Genomic DNA, 19,503 nt, shown 5'->3' with positions numbered 1-19,503 from the left:
ATTAATGGTGATGAAAGGTGGTTCGATGGTGTTGGGTCTATTCAAAAGATTGTAACAATAGTAGCCACACAGAAATAGTAATCTTGTTCGAAGGATAGAAGTAAAACAGAAAGTATCAAGGTGGTCTTCGAATATGGTAGTTTCGTCTTTGGTTTAACAGAAGAAAATAAAAATAAAATGATATCAAGTAGCAGCAACAAGTGGGTAAGGATTTGTTGTGTGGTGTTAAATTGGGTTCATATTCAAGAAGATGATGACTAAGATGCTTTTAGAAGAAGAATTCGTTGAAAGTTGAGTGTGTGTGTTTGTAAATCTATAAGCCATGTATATATAAATATCTATTGTAGTGAATTCGGTTTTTTTTAAAAGAAAAGGAATAAAGAAAGTCAATGTGATTCTATTATCAAAAGGAACACAACAAATGATGACATAGGTTGCAGTAAACACGAAAAAAATGGTTGTTGTGGATATTTAGTGTGTGGATGTAAATAAGCATATGCATATATAATATTATTGTGATTGTCAAAATAAAAACAGTATTATGATTATGACAATTATCTCATGCGAAATTAGTAATCCAGCTGTCTTTGTTTGGATTTTTAACCTTCAATGTTCATATTAAGGATATTTGCATATTGTTAGTTTAAAAACAACACAAACATATCCACAGAGATATGAGATGAACCAGTATCTAATTAAAGGACGGAATATAAATTGTAAACATATATGTTTTTAATATATGTATAGTATATATATAAAGTAAGATGGGTTCAAACAAACACATTAAACTCTCTGAAATCACAAAATATGCATAAGGAAACTGATTAAATAAATCCAGCTGTATCTTTTAGTAGTTTATCTACCAACAGTTTTCACTGAGTAATATATCGTGCTCCATTGTTAATTGGTTACAGATAAAAGTCTATCTATAATTTTCCATCATTCTAAATTAATTATATATATTCATTTTAAAAATAAACTTTATTATATCTTATATTATTTTCTATAATTATTTCCAACAATTAAATCATATAATACTTCAAATTATTATTTGTATATATATTTAATTATATATGTATTCATTTACAAATAGTGGTTCGTGAATCATCAGGCATAGTCAAAGGGTAACTGATTATCCGAATATAGATTCCAAACTTTCTAGACTCAACATTACATATTTTGCTTATCGTGTCGGAAACCTATAGAGATAAGGGTTTAAATTTGGTCGGAAATTTCCGGGTCGTTACAGTTTAATAAATAAGGCAATATATTTTGACATGATGAAAGAGGAATTTGGGTTGATAGATCCTCCTAATACACTTACTGATTGGATTGGTAGGTGGGAGCATTTAGTTGATCTAGATGGTCAAGTCGGACTTGTGTATAATGGTACCTTAAGCAAGTGCTTCATAGAGGTGTGGTTACTGAATCATCAAACAAACTGTTGGGTCCTCCATTGTAGGTTCGATAAAAAACCGCTTCTTCCTCCTAATGGCTTAATAAAGGTTATAGGATACTGGAACAAGGATGCAGGCGACTTATTAATAACATACGGTTGTCGGAAACAGTTGTTTATTTACCGCTTAAAACAGGGCGTTTTGAATGAAGCCAACTTTATTATTCAGGATATTCTTGCACATGGACGTACAACAAATATTCGACTGCATCAAAATACATTGTTTTCTTCGATCCTCCGTGGTTCAATCAAGAACAAATGATGATGATTGATGGGGGAACCTGTCAGTTTATCTTTTACTGCTAAGTAAAAAACTCGACAACACCCCAACATTCCATATTCACTTATTTTTCGTCACTATTTATATACTCATACTATATTTTTATTTGTAATTCATATTCGTAGTATTCATACTTGTAGACACTAAAACGGATTTTAGAACAAACGTATAACTCGATCTCGAGGCGGAAAATACTAGAACAAGCTTAATCGAATAAACCTAGACCTTCGTGATCGATGAATCAAAGTATCAAACCTACAAGAGATTATGAGATTAGCTCGACGCCTACCTAGAGTTATTAAATAAAGGGTAAAGAAAATAAAATTCTACGACATCGTCATCAATGGTGGTTTTGAAAGGTTCTTGTTATTTTCGTGGAAGTTCCTCAGTTATATAAATAAAATTAAATTATGTGGCATCATCATCAATGGCACCTGCTCTATCTTCGCTCCTTTGCACAACCTCTCAAAATTCATCAATCTTCCATTTATTTCCCTCATTCCAAACACCAACGTCCACTTTATTATTCAACTATAAAGTTCTCAAACCCATATACCTGTTAGCACTTTTAATTCAAAAAAAACACGTGCAACGAATTCAAACTTAACCGTTACTGCTCCATCTCTAGATGAAGTACATAGTCAACGCCATTGGATTGTAGTGGTCAAAGCTCCACCACCACCACTACCACCACAATTGTTGGTTCTAGACCACATGTAATTGATTATAATTATTCTGTCAAGATTTTATAAAAGGTTCTCGGCAGGTGGGTATTTTTTATTTATTTACTTTGTTTGTGCTAATGAGTTGTGTATTGTATTATAAAATGCAAAAAGTTATGAAATTTATGTGATTTTTCGAATTCCCAATTGACTTTTGACATTTCTTGACAAGAGAGTAGATTGGTACATCATGTGTTTATGGTTTATGAGTACTTTTTTTTTTCAACCGCGATATCGACATCGAATACTCTCATTTGTCACTCACACACGCGTTAGGAGAAACCCAGTTCGCTATGATGTTGCAGTACATTGAAGGTTTGGAAAAACCCCAGAGAGAAAAGATTTTCTGAATCAAGGGTTCGTAAATTTCAAATTTGAATTGAGAATCCCATGTTTTATATTCTGTTAACTTCAAAGTTCTTTTTTCTTTTTCTGGAATAGTACAGTAACAAAGAGACTCGCTGCCGCATATACAACGTGTCTTGTGATATGCAATTCGCATTCTGCTGCGATGTGAACGAACAAACTTACCAAAAACTAGCATGTACACTCTTTTCCTAATGTCAATTTTAATTTTTATGCCACATGATTAATGTTTCTAAAAGTGATTGTTGTAAAATGGATACTGTCTCCATACTTGTTTTTATATAATAGGTTTGCTAGAGGTGTTATCAATTAAGCCTGATCAGTTCTGTACAAAAAGATTATAGTGATGATATTTTTCGTCCATTATTTCCTACCGCAAGTTTGAAACACCGTCTTGTCCAGGTAGAAATACCGGATTCAAGAATCATCAGTAGGGCACAGCTGGTTGATTATTATACGCAGATGCTAACCAAGGTTTTAGGGAAAGTATGTGTTTGTGTACTAACAAGTTTTACATTTTTTTTCTTATTTTTATAGTCTTTTGGCTTCTGTTCTTGTAATTTTGATTACATTTATTCAGTGAACACGATTCCCAAATGTGTATATACAACATTTCGTTACACTCAGACTATGGATTCTGTTGTGAACTGGACAATGATGTGTGCTTATGCTAATATTCAAACAATCTCTTGTTTTTTGTTGTATACATGTAATAACCCCCCTTTTTTCGTTAATTTATTTTAACGCCCGTTTTTTTTAAATAATACCTTTCGTTATCTAAATTCGTATCTTCCGTTAATTAGCGTTTTCAATATTTTCGTTATTTAATTATAACATCTCTCGTTTACTCTAGCGTATCTAAATAATTCGTTTGGTTAATTCACGCACCCACTTTCAAACTCGAGAGACTAATGTTGTCAAGTGGGCAAACTAGTTAACTAGGTTAACTAGTCGACTAGGTTAACTAGTCAAACCTCACCACCACCACTCATTCATTCACCTCCCACTTTTCTTTCTATCTTCATACTTTCATTTTTCTCTCAAATCCCATCATCAAAGATTCATCATCTAAATCCAAATCAAGAAGCTAGCATCAAAACAAATTGTACTTTTGTGATCCTTGCATCATCCTCATCATTTTGGTACCAATTTCATAGCTTGGGGTAAGCTATTCAAAATCTCTAATTTTCATAAATTAGACCTTTAAACTTAAAAGTGTGTTAATTAGTGTCCATGGCTCAAGTCTAACATGAATATGTGATTCGTTTGCTCGATCTTGTTATTTGGTGTAACTAGCATGAACTTGAAAATGGGTGTGTTTAATCTTGAGTTTTGGTTGATTAAATGTTGTTGTTATGTTAAAGTTCATGTATTACATATGTTACTAGCATCATTAGCTACATTTTCGTATGTAGGTGGACTTGGAAAAACTTCATTAACATGATTAATGATTTTGTGATTTTTGGTTAGGGTTTGATAGACGTAAATACGAACTTTTGATGCATTGAATGCTATGAAACGTTGTTAGTAAGTGTTTAGTTGCAATATATGTTTAATTACCTTCGAAACGGCATATCGTATATGTAAATTGGGTTCCCGAAACATGAAATGCATTTTATCAACTTGAAATTTTAATGATGAACATTTAACGATCATTTGACGAGGAATTAGTTATTTTAAATGATGTTTTTGGTTAATGATATGTGTTTAGTTGTATTCCTTGTCAAAATACCTTTCCAACGATATAAGATACGTGTTTTGGGTGTTTGCGGTTCATTATTTGTGAATTGGTGAACTTTGGTTCGAGACTTGAACATTTGAAACAGCCTAGGAATCAGCCCAAGTGCTTTGCCGCGGTGCGGCCAACCTTTGGCGCGGCGTGGCGCTTGCCTGGAAAGTGAGCTGTTCAATTTCGCTTTTTCACGTTTAATTCTAACTATGCTACGCACCTCCGATTAACATGTAACTTGTTCTAACATGCTCATATATGATTATATAACTCAGAAAAATTGTCCGAGACCCGACCCGAACGCGTTGATTTTTTCGTTGACTTTGACTTGACCAAAGTTGACTTTTATTCAAACTTAACCAATCCTTTGGTTAATCGTTATAACCTTTCGTTTATACTTATATCTTGCATGAAACTTGATAACTTGATTCACATGCTATATAATCGAATCATAACGAGCCATAGGACTAATTGAACACATTTCACCCGACCTTGTGTCGTAACCGGTAATTGATACAACTTATTTGTTTAGGTCGAGGCTAAGCAACTTTCATTGCACAACGTTTAATTACAAGTACTTTGGCATGCAACTAAGGCGAGATCATAGTCCCACCTTTTCAACAACCTTTACTCTTTAAATCATGGGATGAGAAACATATACGGTTTATACTTTTATACTTTGAACACAAGTACGAAAAACAAACATTTCACGTACGAGTTAGAAAAAAAATCCTCAAATCCAATTATCATTAGTTACACTTGTAGGGTGTAAGCGAGAACTTATGTTGTGTGGCCATACGGGTTTGACGAACTCTCATTCGGACGGTTCGCTACCGTTAGCGGATGAAATATATTTTCGGGTATAGTGTAGGTTCTAACACTATGATTCAGAGGTACCATTCAGTTAAGCCTTCATAATTGGGTGCTCACAAACAACATCTTTGGAATGCAAACGATTTGGATAATCAACTTCATACTAAATCTTGTGGTTCAAAAACATACGTTTACAAATACACCTATGATTTCACCAACGTTTTTCGTTGACAGTTTTCTATATGTTTCTCAGGTTTATGATTGGCTACTTGATACATGCTTCCGCACACTTTGATTACTTGCTTGGGGTCAAGCATACATGCATACGCTAGTGATAGCACCTTTGGATTCAAACTTAATGTTTACATGCATACGCTATTGATAGCATTCGTGAATTTCAACTTATATTATGTCGCAAGTTATTTCAGTTATACTTATTAACTTTTGTAAACTTATACTTGTTGTCGAACCGTTTGGTTTACTTAAAACTTTGCAAGTCATACACGTTTCAAATGAATGCGACATAATTTCGGTCAAACACGTCTCATTTAGGGACTATGACCACGTAACGGGACCTAAGTTGACGGCGCCGTTAATGGCGATTTTGTCGGGTCGTCACAATACAGATCATAAATAGTTGGGTGATTGTTGTTGATGTTGCCAAAACAAACCCAACCAAAGTACAGCAGAGGGCGCCCAAAACCGTCGTGTTATTGTTTTGTAGGTCCTTAACTCCTTATTGTATTTTAGGTATCTCATAGAATAGGAGTCCAATTATTTTAGAAGCATTGTTTCTCTACGGTATAGTTATTGTAATTTGTAATCTTGTTAATGTTAGGGGTTTAAACCCATCACGTAGCATAGTTACAGGGAACTATAATTATTGTATTTTGTTAATGACTGGCCTTCTTCAACATCTTAATACTGATTTGATTAAATTCACGACCTTAATACGAAATGAAAGGAAATATGATGGCAAGGAAAATATCCTTCCTCTAATTTTCAGTAAAAGATACACTAGGACTTAGATCCAACCCAAAGCATATACCACTTGGAACCAAATGTTAACCTTTTGGTAAATACTGGTTTGTAGTTTTAGCACAAAAGTTATATACGTGTATAAATTAGTGAAATCAGGGATCAAACAATGAAGGTGACATAAGCTGTATAAAACTTACTATTAAAGAGTTAAAGTTTGTACTACTTGCCCCATTTTGTTCTTATGTATTTTAAGATGCTTTGACTCACTCCCATTTCTTTGCATAATTATCTTTTCAATTTTACCATCAAAACTATACATTTCTACCTCTTCAAGCATCATACCAACAGAAAAAAAAGGCTCTTACTAACATCTGAAAAACATAAATATTTTTTTATTTTTAGTAAACAAAGGACAAGGTTGGAAATTTGTTGGTTAAAAATCTGAATTATCTTATTTGGCGAATCTGAAATCAAGGTTATTGAAGCAACGCTATTTGTAGGGTCTTTTAAGAGTTTTATTTTGAGCAGTAGAGAGTGTTTGGTTATGGACTGAAACTTGTTTTTAGAAGCTAAAGAAACATGTAATTGGTGCTGTAGAATCACGACAAACTGACAAGGACAATTTTAGACAATTATGTTAAAAATTATCTTTATATTTATGGTTTTTTTTCTATAGTTACACATAATTTTTAAAATTTAATAATTAATTGTATACAGTACAATCCGATTAATCTCCGATTAATCCCCGAATTACCGATTAATCCTTCCAAAGTCCCGACCGATTAATCCCCGAATAGCGAATTTTGCAACCTTGAAGACACCTCTAGATACGACCTCACGCGATCCATGTCCCATTCATTGCCATCCCTAATACTATAGTTTTTGTCACGTATACAGGACGCTAACTACTTATCAATAAATTCTTTTAACAATAAGTGATTTCATACTTTTGACCCATAAAAGTTTGATCAATATGACCGCATGTCTGACTCTCCGAAAGACCCAAACACATCCACTTCACAACCTATAATCACATCACGTCATGTAAGAAACACGAGGGTGATGTGCATCTCAAACTTAACAAATAAATAAAAAATAGTAGTATATAGCAATATTTGTAAATGAGAATATGAGATGATGAAGTAAAGAGGGGCCCATAATGTTGGAAATTTGCCTAACTTGAAGTAATGAGCATTAAGATCCTTAAAATTTGATTGGAAATAGTCTAACTTGGATGTAAATATAGAGTAATTGGTCTTATATAAAGGTGGCAAAACAAGTGGGTTGTGGTTAGGAGCTTCATTTTTACATGAATTACTGTTGTGCATTACACAGTTGATTAATTAGACTATTCATCAACAGCAACGGAATTTTTATCATTTAAAAAAAGTACTCCGTACTACTGAAAGTTGATGGTTGAGCTGATCATCTTACCATGTCAAATTATTGGCACATTTAGCTGATGGCAAAAGCTTAGAGTTGTAATATCAGGGACCGTTCGAGATAAGTTGATATAAGACCAGTGGTTCACAACGCTTTCATTGATCACTTTTTGTTTCACGAAAGTAAATTTGTACCGTAAGTAATATAAAACTGTGTTGTATCTACAATTTTTGTCAAGGCAGTAAGAGTGATAGAAAAACGAAAGGTTGGTATAATAATTATAAACATGAACATCAAAAGGTGCACTTAAGTAGGTCAAATAAAGCTTTAGCTAAAACAGTCTGATATTTAACAATGGGTGCAACACATGTCCATTTTCCAACCTACACTACCAGTGGCGGAACTTGAACAAATTTTTAGAAGGGCCGACGGCCGTAGACAAAGGAGATTTACATTTATTTTATAATACATTGCTTCGTAGCATATCTTATTAAATCCTTAAATTTGTATGGATGATAATACTTCACTAAATAAATTAAACTCTTTGGCTATGGTGAATATATCTATCCCAAAAATTATAATCACATTGAAAACCCACAACGATATTACTAGTAAGATAATATACTCTTATTTAGAAATGCGAGTAATAAGATATCATTTAGAAGTGTGGAACTTTTAAAAGATAATATAGAGTGTAGAAATCTAGATGAAGATTAGAAAGCTACTGTTCTAAGATTATTTGTCTAAATGTTTGAGAGGGCCAACATAAGGTAAATATAAAATAATTATCTCAACATACAAATAATTATCCAATGGTATAAAATAATTACACTATTAGCCAAATCTTTAGGATGGCCATGGCCCTCCTCACATTACACATAGTTCCGCCTCTGTACACTACGACACGCAATTTTTAATGTTATCAAGATTGCTATTTATCGTTCTATTAAACCATAAGTCTTTAGCTAAAACATATTACGGAGTACAATATAATTAACATTAACATATTAATACAAAAAAAATAGTAATTATTGATCAAGAATGTCAGACCTTGGAGTTGCAGACCTTAAATTTGTTATAAATCCTACAATAGTTTTGAGACAATTTAATTGTCCGCTTTAGTTACATTCAATTCAGAATGCGCATCACTCTTATCTAAAAGTTGCAGACCTTAAATTTGTTATAAATCCTACAATAGTTTTGAGACAATTTAATTGTCCGCTTTAGTTACATTCAATTCAGAATGCGCATCACTCTTATCTAAAAGTCTATGACAATCGTATTTGAAGTCTTAATAGACTTACATGATGAGCAGAAGCATTAAGATCCTATTTGAGGCAAACATGGATTATTGTTGAATGCTTCATTGGATGTCGTGCGAACATTGAAAATCTTTACAAGCACGGATATATAAATTAGTTCACTTATGCATACTAACGTCGAGATCAATTTGGTACAAACGAATTTTCAAACTTGTGAAAATGTTGGCGGAAAGTGTTTACACAATGGCTAATGTGTTTAACGAAGGTGAAATAAGTTTACCTACCCACTGTTGTCATGTAACTAAAAATCTAAAATCCACATCTACAAGATCATTGAAGTTTGACTTTTGAGGTCAAACAGGTTAACTAATTTCAAAATGGTTGTTAGTTTAGGAATTTTCTTGATTGAATAGGAGAAAACACACAACTTTTAATGAAATGATAATACATTAGAATCATTGGCACCAACCTATTAAAAGAAAATTGACTCAAACTTATTTATAAATGAAACAAAACTTTGACCTAACAGGTCAACCTTTCTTGACTGCACACAAGCAACAAAATTATACCACAATACATCATACCATATTCAGTTAAAATCAGACAGGGGTGTACATATTTAGTATAAAATTTAAGCAAGCATATCAGATATACTTTCAAGAACTTGTATTACAAAACAATGCTCAACACATGCTATTTACTTCGATCCCATAACAGGGTTACCGTTTGGACACCTAAATTTTCAAACCATTCAAAACTACAAGATGAACTCTAACAATACGGAATCGGGCCAAAAGATTCAACAAATAAAGAACAACGTATACCTATGTGATTTAATCTACTAAACATTATACAAAAACTCACACTTCTAATTCAAGCTTTGATTAAAGGAATAACTTCATCAACCATGGAGAATGCAAGAACAAGTTGGACCCACTGTATCATCTCAGGTCAAACCATTTGAATAGTAACCGTCAACAACTTGTTTCGGTTTAAGAGCAGCAGTTGTCGCTTCTTTTTTTGTGCGAAAGTTGTTTGTCCTTCAGGATTTGTCTCTTTACTAATACTGACCCCTGCTCCAATAGACTAGGTTTCTCTAGCATCTGCGCAATTTTAAGACGTTAACGATAAGATACAACAAATTAACGCAGAAAATATATATGCACTAGAGGTGACACTTTCAACCCATTTTCATTAGAGTGAGTCATTTTGGGTAATGTTTCTCTCTTAGGAATTAAACAAGCATTATAAAAAAGATAACTTTATAGGCTCGCGTCAAATGGTTCGAAAGTCACCCAAATGCACTGTTATACGACAGACTAAATAACCATTGAAAGGCTTCGGCGTTTTGGATAAAAAATGTGCGGATTGTTCATTTAAGGATAAACAAAAAAAATTAAGTAAAACTGCGCCGACCCACTCATTTTGTCAACTCCAATATTCACACAAACTCATAAGCATGAAGTTATAAGTTCACCTTTATTGTAAGATCTTTAAAGCATTGTTGTACATTTGCTCTAGTTCTAGCACTACATTCGTAAAATAAACAACCATGCTCCTTTGCGAGTGCCATTCCTTCTTCAACCGTTACAGCCCTTTCAACGTCCTAATTATATACATAAAGTTAGTTAATTTTGATTATTAAGTTACTGTACTTATTAAGAGATAAAAACCACTTTATTTATCAACTTACCCTATCAACCTTATTACCAACTAAGAACTTGACACAATCATGGTTTGTAGAGTAAAGATCAACTTCTCGTGCCCATATTTCCGATAAATTTGTAAAAGATTCCCTTCGAGTGACATCATAAACTGAAAAATAAGTAGCATCACAAGCATAAATAAATCATAAATTTGTAAAAGATTCCTTCGAGTGACATCATAATTCATAAGCGAAAAAAGTTGAGGACGTACCGAGAATGATCCCATGTGCACCTCGGTAGTATGAGCTTGTTAGTGTACCAAACCTCTCTTGTCCAGCTGCATTAAAAAATCATTTTAATAATTTATGTAATCGATAATTAGTCCAAGAAATGTTATAATGATATACAGATAATTACCAGTATCCCATATCGTCAGTTTGAGCCGCTTTCCATCAATTGTGAGCATTTTCATCTTGAAATCAACCCCTGAATATCAGCATAAACGATCAAAAACACTTCGTAGTCAACTACTTAAAATTATAGTTTCAAGATTTAGTTAGTTGACATACTTTGAATGGCCTTAAATTTATGTGCAAGATAAATAATCATTAAAACCATATCCATTGAGACATATTGTTGAACATGTAGACGAATCAAAATAGCATCGACTGTATAAATATTATAAATTTATGTTATGTCAAAACATGCCAAAATGATTCGTGAAAATTCTTGTCTAGGCTAGGGGACAATATTTTGATGTACCTCATGTTATATACAAAAAAAATAGACAAGGCAACATGTTTCCACATGCAAAAATTCATAGTATTGAATAATAAAAAGGTGGAGCCTTCATTGACTCCATTCACATGACAAAAAAGGACACAATTGATGCATATTTTTTCTCTGAATTCACTTTATCCGCTCAATAATTTTAGAACAAAAAAACAAGCTATATATATATAACTGCAAGGTAGATTCTTTAATGAATTATATTAGATGAAATATAAGATCAAAGGCATGAATTCACAAATTTTGAAACTTGAGTTGTCAATACGATTAAATACTTAAAAGGCTTTATCAATCAATCAACACATATAGGGTTGTGAACAAGAAGCCAATACAATGCATACAAATGAAGGACAAAAAAATACTACTCCGTATAAAACAACAAAAATATTCAAATAGTGGTATCAAAAACACAAAAAAGGGGCAAAGATATAAGAAGGCACTGAATTATCAATTATTAACAAAATTAAATATAAGTAGAGTGATGAGAAATAAAAACTGATTGAAGAGCATTTTAAATAGGATAAAGAAGATCATGAATATCCTTGCCAAAAATACAAGACTTCAAATTTATTTATTTCTATGTTATCAAATAACTAAGATAGATTTAGATATAATATTTTATATATTCACACAATTAAAAACTAAATTTATGTGTTAGTGAACCCTATATATATATATCAACAAGAAAGATCAGAAAAGTAAAGAAAAATTTCCAGAATATTTTTTTAACAAAACCATATATACATACTTGAAAATTAAAACAGAACTAATTAAACACTAGGCCGGTAATGAATAAAAGCCCATTAGAAGCAAAAATTGTAATTAAAGATGATACTTGAACATACAAAATTATAAATTCTATTTTTAAGAAAATCGAATAAATAAAATAAAATAATACATGTATACGTAGTGGATAAAATCCAAAAAGCCATATTGCAAAAGATGTTTAAAATGGATAAATATAGATATTTAATTACCAATGGTAGGAGAAACATGTTGAAGATGTTGTTGAGAGTCTGAAACAAAACTGAGAAGAAGACTACTTTTGCCAACAGCTGAATCTCCAATAACCAAAATCTTGAAAGAGTAATCATAACTTGTTGGACTTATTTGTGATCTTTTCCATCCTCCTTTGTTTTCACCATTCAAATTCAAATATGGTGTTGCTGATGGAGATGATGAACCCATTTAATTAATTCTTGTTTTTCTATTTAATGATTTATTAATTTGTAGATTTTGAAATTTATGTTGGTTTTTCTCTCTTTCTATGTCTTTTTCTCAGACTTGGGGTGAGACAAATGGAGGATCCTGTTGAAGGTGCATGTTGGCGGGTTTAAGATGTTTTATTTTTCAATTTCATTTTTTGATTTTTGGGATAGACTCATTTTTGCCCCTTCAACTATTGGAGTTTAGGTGTTATATTTATAAAAGTTTGTAACTTTATTCTGTTTTTTTGGTTTAAAAGGAAATAAAAATTAATAGAAAGACTTTTGTAATTGTTATACTCCATAAATTCCACAACAACAACAACAACAACAACAACAACAACAACAACAACAAAATTCAATACCACATAAGTGGTGTATGAAGGAGGTGAGATGTAGACAATCTTTCTCCTGTCCGTGAATAAAGACAAGTCATTTCTCCACTCAGAGTGAAAACACTCTCAAAAGTAGAGAAAGTCATCCCTTTCTCTGTTCGACGGATAGAGAGAATGCTTCCGAGTGGACATCCGGCAAATAAGTAGGAAAAAGTTTTTAAAAAAAATAAGATTTAATTAAAATTGAGACACCATGAAAATGGTAAAATCAAATTTCCATGGGTTTTAAATCTTGCCTGAAATTTGATTTAGGCTCTTAGAGTCAGTCAAGTCGCCAATAAATCGACGCTAGCTGTCGACTCAATAACTAGAGCCTGTACTCCATAAATTCCAGTTTGTCAAAAGAATGAGTCACATAGAAACGTAATATTGGTTTAATGCTATTATTAATGGTGATGTATACGAAAATTTGAGCTGTTTAATTTTCATTTGAAAGAAATGGTTTTAAAAGATAATTAACTTGTTAAATCTTGAATAAAAAGTAAGTTAATTATATTAATATAGTTAATTATGAAATGCTATCTAATATTTATGCTGAATTTACAATGTCTAATATCATCGAGATTTAACTTAATTCACTAATATAACGCATGATGAATGTACATCAAGGTAAGATTATATTATTTTTCTTAATGATTACTGTATAAGATAAGTTATGAATTATCTTTCATTTAGTTCGGTATAACTTCAATCTCAATCTGATTATGACTGATATTTTAATTGCTCTTAAATTATATGACATTGCGTTTTAACTAATTGAAAAAAAAAAAAAAAAAAACTAAGATTCCATTTGTTCCACACACATAAATTACTAAAGAAAAAAAAAAATAAAGTATAAATGTTTTCAAAAATTGTTGAATTAATTTTTTTGTTAATTCATATTCATATCAACACAAAAAAGAGGCTAAAATGTAGGAAAAACTAAAAAGTGCAAGAAACTTGTTGTTGAGGGACTAACGTTACATGTAATAAAACCTTGGAGTAGCCGATCACAATTCCAGCCGTTTCAACTATTTTAAGGCTTTTACAGTCAACAAGTCTTCATGGTCATAAATTCATAATCCACGTTATTAAAATATTCCAAACGATTGAGAAAGGGGTTGGTGTGTAGTAGATATGAAAAACACACGTGGCTTCATTTCATTGAGAACAATGATGACGTGTCCTTAAACGCGCCGTTTGGGACCCACATCAGTGATACTCAGCCGTTTGCTTGGGCGCCATTTCAATTTGGATGTATGCACCTGTTCGTTTTCTATTTCTTATTGTTTCCGTTACCCGAACGGCAAATACGAGATGACGGCAAAATTAATTAATTAATCAATTAAACATAAATAACAATACATTTATTTGGACAAATAACCCTCGATAATCTTTAATGTGACAAACAATGTACAACTATATTTTTGATTTTTTATGTCATGTTTGAAAGTGCCTATGTAAGTGTCCGACAAAATGTGTACGAGAACAATTTGTGTGGAGCATCTTACACATTTTAAGGATGTGGCCAATGAGATGAATGGAGTTATGAGAAAGATATATTAATTGAATTTGATTGATCAATATGATTGTAATTTTTGAATTTTTTTTGTGGACGCAACAACTTTAAAATTTCTTATTGTATCATTAAGAATTAAGAATCAATATTTTGATTACTAGTTTTATTTAATGCCATGTGAATATACATGTTTATTCAAAACATCATGAAACATAGTCGGTGCCGATTCAGTGGCGGACCTAGCTCTTAATCTCAAGCACGAAGCCAGAGTTTTAAGTCACTGGATGCCAAAATAAAACGTAAAACAAAATTTAAAGTAAAATAATTAAAACAGTATAATTAATATAATACAATTAAAATAGATTATAAAGACGATTTAATAACAAAATAATGCATCGGTGATGCATGGATCGAAAACCCATCGGAGATTAAACAGTATGTATTGGGCCTTTATTGCGATTTATTTTCAGCCCAAGAACAAGTGCAGAATGGGCTGAACTGGGCTGCTGTTAAAATCAGGAAGCTGCAGGACGTGGCTGTTCATACTCTGAAAAGGTTGTTCACACTTCACAAGAATCTGGAAAGGTTGTTCACACTTCACAAAGAATGAAGTGTGGGAAGTGATTCGTAATATTGATGGAAACAGGAATTCGAGACCTGGTGATTTTTTTATGAAGTTTTTCAAAAAAGGGTGGAGTTTTCTTAAAGATGATGTTATGTTAATTATGATACAATTTCATGCTAACGCAGCTTTTCCATTTGGGTTTAATTCTTCGTTTATTGTTGTTATTTCTATTGAGATATGGAAACTTTAAACAAAGAAAGAAAATCAAGATTGCTTGAAAGATAAGTTTTACTTGGAAGTTAAGTTTAACTTGTGGAGCAAATTTCTAAGTTATTTACTTGAAGGCAAAATAAACTTGTTCAACAAATGGTAATTGTTTTTTAGAATGTATTTGGCTTGAAGATCGACTTAACTTGTGCAACAAAGAACTAGATTTAATGTTTCACTATAGATAGACTTCTAGCCTCATTGTAATTGTGTGCACAAATTATTAGTGAAAATTTCTCCGGTTTGCGCTCTTGGAGTAACCATTCTCCGTGTTTGGAGTTAGGATATAACCAAGTTAAATCCTTGTGTCGTTTACGCATTTATTTATCGTTTTATGCTTTAGCTAGTTCGTTTGCCGTTCGTGGGTTTGGTGATTGGTTTAAATCACATGTCTTGTTGGGTCCTAAAATCCTGGCAAGTGGTATCAAAGCTATAGGCTACGAGATCGAGCACGATGGCGAATTTTCGATATGGTTGATGAATTATTTTTTTTTTCGTCGGGGTTGCTAAATGACGGGCTTAAGGATTTATTCTGCAACATGTATCGAGACCAAGTGACTTAGTTGGTCGCAGGAAACTCGTGGGGTATGTATGTATCTGGGGGAGTTGATCACATCGTGGATTCGGGAAACAGTTCTAAAAGTCATGATGAAGTTGGTTGCGGCAATTGTATTATGGTGGTGGGTTTTTTTCTTCGCGAAAGTTTACAGGGTCAGGGGTCGGTTCTATGGTTTCGTTACGGAGAGTTTTTCTGTAAGATCCGGGTGACGGGTCGGGTTCTTGTTCTTCGCTATCCCGTGCGAAAGAATGAATGAGCAAAATTTGAATGTTCATGCGTAGCTGCATGAGAAAATTCATAACGGTTTCGTTAACCGTTGGATCGACTTGAATTTTGGGTTGTTGGTAACAGACACATGGTCTACATGTGGTAAAAATTGGAGGCTGATCAGACCGTTGGTGAAAGGACCCGTTCATATACATTATAAACGATTCACAATAGTTGATTACATCGCGAGGTATTTGACCTCTATATGATACATTTTACAAACACTGCATTCATTTTTAAAAGACAAACTTTCTTTACAAAGAAAGTTAACGGCATGCACACCATTTCATAATACATCCAACTATAATTGACATAATAATAATCTTGATGAATTCAATGACTCGAATGCAACGTCTTTCAAAATATGGCATGAATGACTCCAAATAATATCCTTAAAATGAGCTAATGCACAGCGAAAGATTTCTTTAATACCTGAGAATAAACATGCTTTAAAGTGTCAACCAAAAGGTTGGTGAGTTCATAGGTTTATCATAACAATCATTTCAATATATTAATATACCACAAGATTTCCGTTTATAAATATATGTACACTCGCAAGTGTATAAAAGTATTATATAAGTTGTAGGCATCCGGTAACAAGCCTTAACGTTCATGTTTTACCCTCTGAAGTACACCAGATCAGGTGTGTTTAAAATAACCTCGAAGTACTAAAGCATCCCATAGTCAGGATGGGGTTTGTCAGGCCCAATAGATCTATCTTTAGGATTCGCGCCTACCGTACATAGACAAGTAGTTTAATGTTACCAAGCTAAGGGTATATTTCTGGTTTAAACCCACATAGAATTAGTTTTAGTACTTGTGCCTATTTCGTAAAACATTTATAAAAACATCGCATGTATTCTCAGTCCCAAAAATATATATAAAAGGGAGCAAATGAAACTCACCATACTGTATTTCGTAGTAAAAATACATATAACGTCATTTAACAAGTGCAAGGTTGGCCTCGGATTCACAAACCTATATTAATTATATATATTTATATGTTGGTCAATATTTGTCTAACAATTTTTGGTCAAGTCATAGTGTACCACAATCCTAATGCTCGAGACTAATATGCAAAAGTCAACAAAAGTCAACTTGACCCAAAATGACTTCTAAAATTTATACGTGTTTATTATATAACTTAACTATAGTCGTTTTATATATTTAAATATATTTATTAGATTTTATAATAATAAAAGTCATTTATTAATAAAAATTTATATTAACGTTTATATATGATAAAATATACTTTTATATATCTTAAGTAGTAAAATTTATAAAGTTCACTTAATATCGTAAAACTATAGTGGTAAGTATTATTAATGTAATTATATTACGCGTGGTGAAAAATATCTTTGTATCTCCTATTTATTTGATAAAATAATATTGATCATAATAATAATAAGTAAAAGTTGTATTATTTTGTAATAATAATTATTATTATTCTATAAAAAAATAAAAATATTTATATTTACTAAAAATGTTATTATGATAAAATGATAATACTAACATAATAGTAATAATGATATTTTATAATAACAATGATATTTCTATTAAAATAATAACGACGATAGTAATAATAATCATTTTAACAATAATACTAAAATTCAGTTGACTATAACTTCTAATCCGTTCATCGAAACCATTCGATATCTAAATGAAAAGTTCTTAATTTTTCGCTAGCTTTCCAACGACATGCATATCATATACCCTATCTCAGTAGCATATGTATCTAATTCAGGATTCAACAAACCTATCTAAGGACAATATCGAATGTACAAGCATGCATAATCCTATATACTCGAGCACTAGTCAGGGATACACTATTGATATATAAAAGTTAAGTTATGAGTGCTCACGTATCAATATTGAGATTCAATATTGCAGGAAAGTACGTAGACGCAACGGGGATGATAAATACTAGATTGACCTCACCAGCATACCCATGAACCATACCCATCACCTCCATTGCTATAACCCATAATTTCCTTAGCTTCGACTCATTCAAAAAACTATTTTGAAATCACTCGGACAGCATTCCGTCGTAATATTTTATGTATACTAATAATATCTTGAAATAATACAGAGCAAATATATATATATATATATATATATATATATATATATATATATATATATATATATAAATCGATTGAGAGAGTTTAGAGAAATATATTTTCAAGTTTCTATGAAATAATGAAACCTATTGAATTCTATTTATAATAGATTTTTGAATTATTAAAGTGAATTATTAAAGTATGAATTATTAAAGTATGAATTATTAAAGTGAATTATTAAAGTATGAATTATTAAAGTTAAAGTAAAGTAAAAGTAAAGTAAAGGTAAAGTTAAAGTATAGTAAAAGTATAAAAACTATTTATGTATAATACACGTATAAATATATATATAATTAATTTAAATCGTTATATATATTTATTGAAATAAAATATAAATATCGTTATATTTATTACACTGGTTAAGTAATGAGTTGTCAAAAGTGATTCTAGATATTTATAAAAGTTATATACGTTTTAATAATAAAGTTCTTTTTAAACTGAAAACGTTTTTGTACGTTTGAAAATAGATTAATAGAATATTATGGAAACCAATTCTCCACTAACTTTTGTCTAACATTCGTAAATGACACTTTTTGTTTTTATTTATAAAAAGCTTTACAAATTATTCCGAATATCGTTAAAAGGAATAGATTTTCTCAAATCATAGTGGACCTCTCAACAGAGACTTGTAATCATAATTCAATGTTTCTGATAATTAATCATTTAATATATATATATATTTTTTTTTAATTTCGTCGATAATTATATTGAAACAAATACGTTCATGTAAAGCATTATACGTTTAAATACTTTGTTGACATTTTCAATTTATAATATATACTCATATACATACATATTCATATATGTTCATTTAATGGTTCGTGAATCATTGGAATTTGGTCGAGGTTTAAATGAATGTATAAAAATAGTTTAAAATCATTGAGATTTAACTTAACAAACATTGCTTATCGTGTCAGAATAATATAAAGATAAAGTTTAAATTTAGTCGGAAATTTCTGGGTCGTCACAGTACCTACCCGTTAAAGAAATTTCATCCCCGAAATTTGATAGAGGTCGTCATGGCTAACAATGAGAATGTTATTATGACGTTTATAAAGTTTTATCATGTCTAAGAAGTATGGATAAAATAATTCGATTACTCGAAGCATATGAGGGAAGTTATCGTAAATGAAGGAAATAAGATTATAGTGATTCGTCATATCTTTTGACGTCATCACAATTGATCTTCGAATTTAAAGA

At 31.5% G+C, this 19,503-nt stretch overlaps 1 protein-coding gene and 1 pseudogene across 2 annotated transcripts; one reads left to right on the top strand and one right to left on the bottom strand.

Moving 5' to 3' along the window:
• The first annotated feature begins 1,277 nt into the window (after window positions 1-1,277).
• Window positions 1,278-3,498, top strand: LOC139890116 (organelle RRM domain-containing protein 1, chloroplastic-like; annotated as a pseudogene).
• A 6,147-nt stretch (window positions 3,499-9,645) lies between these two features.
• On the bottom strand, window positions 9,646-18,168 carry LOC139893677 (ras-related protein RABC2a-like). 2 transcript variants are annotated; one of them, XM_071876851.1, is made up of 7 exons: window positions 18,143-18,168; window positions 12,405-12,523; window positions 11,056-11,124; window positions 10,910-10,975; window positions 10,686-10,807; window positions 10,470-10,598; window positions 9,646-10,095 (listed from the first exon to the last, which is right to left on the bottom strand). In XM_071876851.1, the coding sequence occupies exons 1-7, from the start codon at window positions 18,166-18,168 to the stop codon at window positions 9,985-9,987; spliced, it is 642 nt and encodes a 213-aa protein (XP_071732952.1). In that variant the 3' UTR covers window positions 9,646-9,984. The 2 variants fall into 2 exon arrangements, with proteins under 2 accessions (XP_071732952.1, XP_071732951.1); XM_071876850.1 differs by lacking the exon at window positions 18,143-18,168 and having other exon boundaries at window positions 12,405-12,615.
• Window positions 18,169-19,503: the final 1,335 nt, after the last annotated feature.

Source organism: Rutidosis leptorrhynchoides, chromosome 2 (genome assembly GCF_046630445.1).
Source record: "Rutidosis leptorrhynchoides isolate AG116_Rl617_1_P2 chromosome 2, CSIRO_AGI_Rlap_v1, whole genome shotgun sequence".
Taxonomy (NCBI): domain Eukaryota; kingdom Viridiplantae; phylum Streptophyta; class Magnoliopsida; order Asterales; family Asteraceae; genus Rutidosis; species Rutidosis leptorrhynchoides.
Note: the sequence above shows the minus strand (reverse complement) of the source record. Positions and strands in the feature narration are given on the sequence as shown.

Coding starts and splice junctions, on each gene's coding strand:
- LOC139893677 (XM_071876850.1), bottom strand. CDS start 12,615: ATGGGTTCATCATCTCCATCAGCAACACCATATTTGAATTTGAATGGT. Junction 10,976..11,055: donor ACTGACGATATGGGATACTG/GTAATTATCTGT, acceptor TTTTTAATGCAG/CTGGACAAGAGAGGTTTGGT. Junction 10,599..10,685: donor TTGGTAATAAGGTTGATAGG/GTAAGTTGATAA, acceptor GTATATAATTAG/GACGTTGAAAGGGCTGTAAC.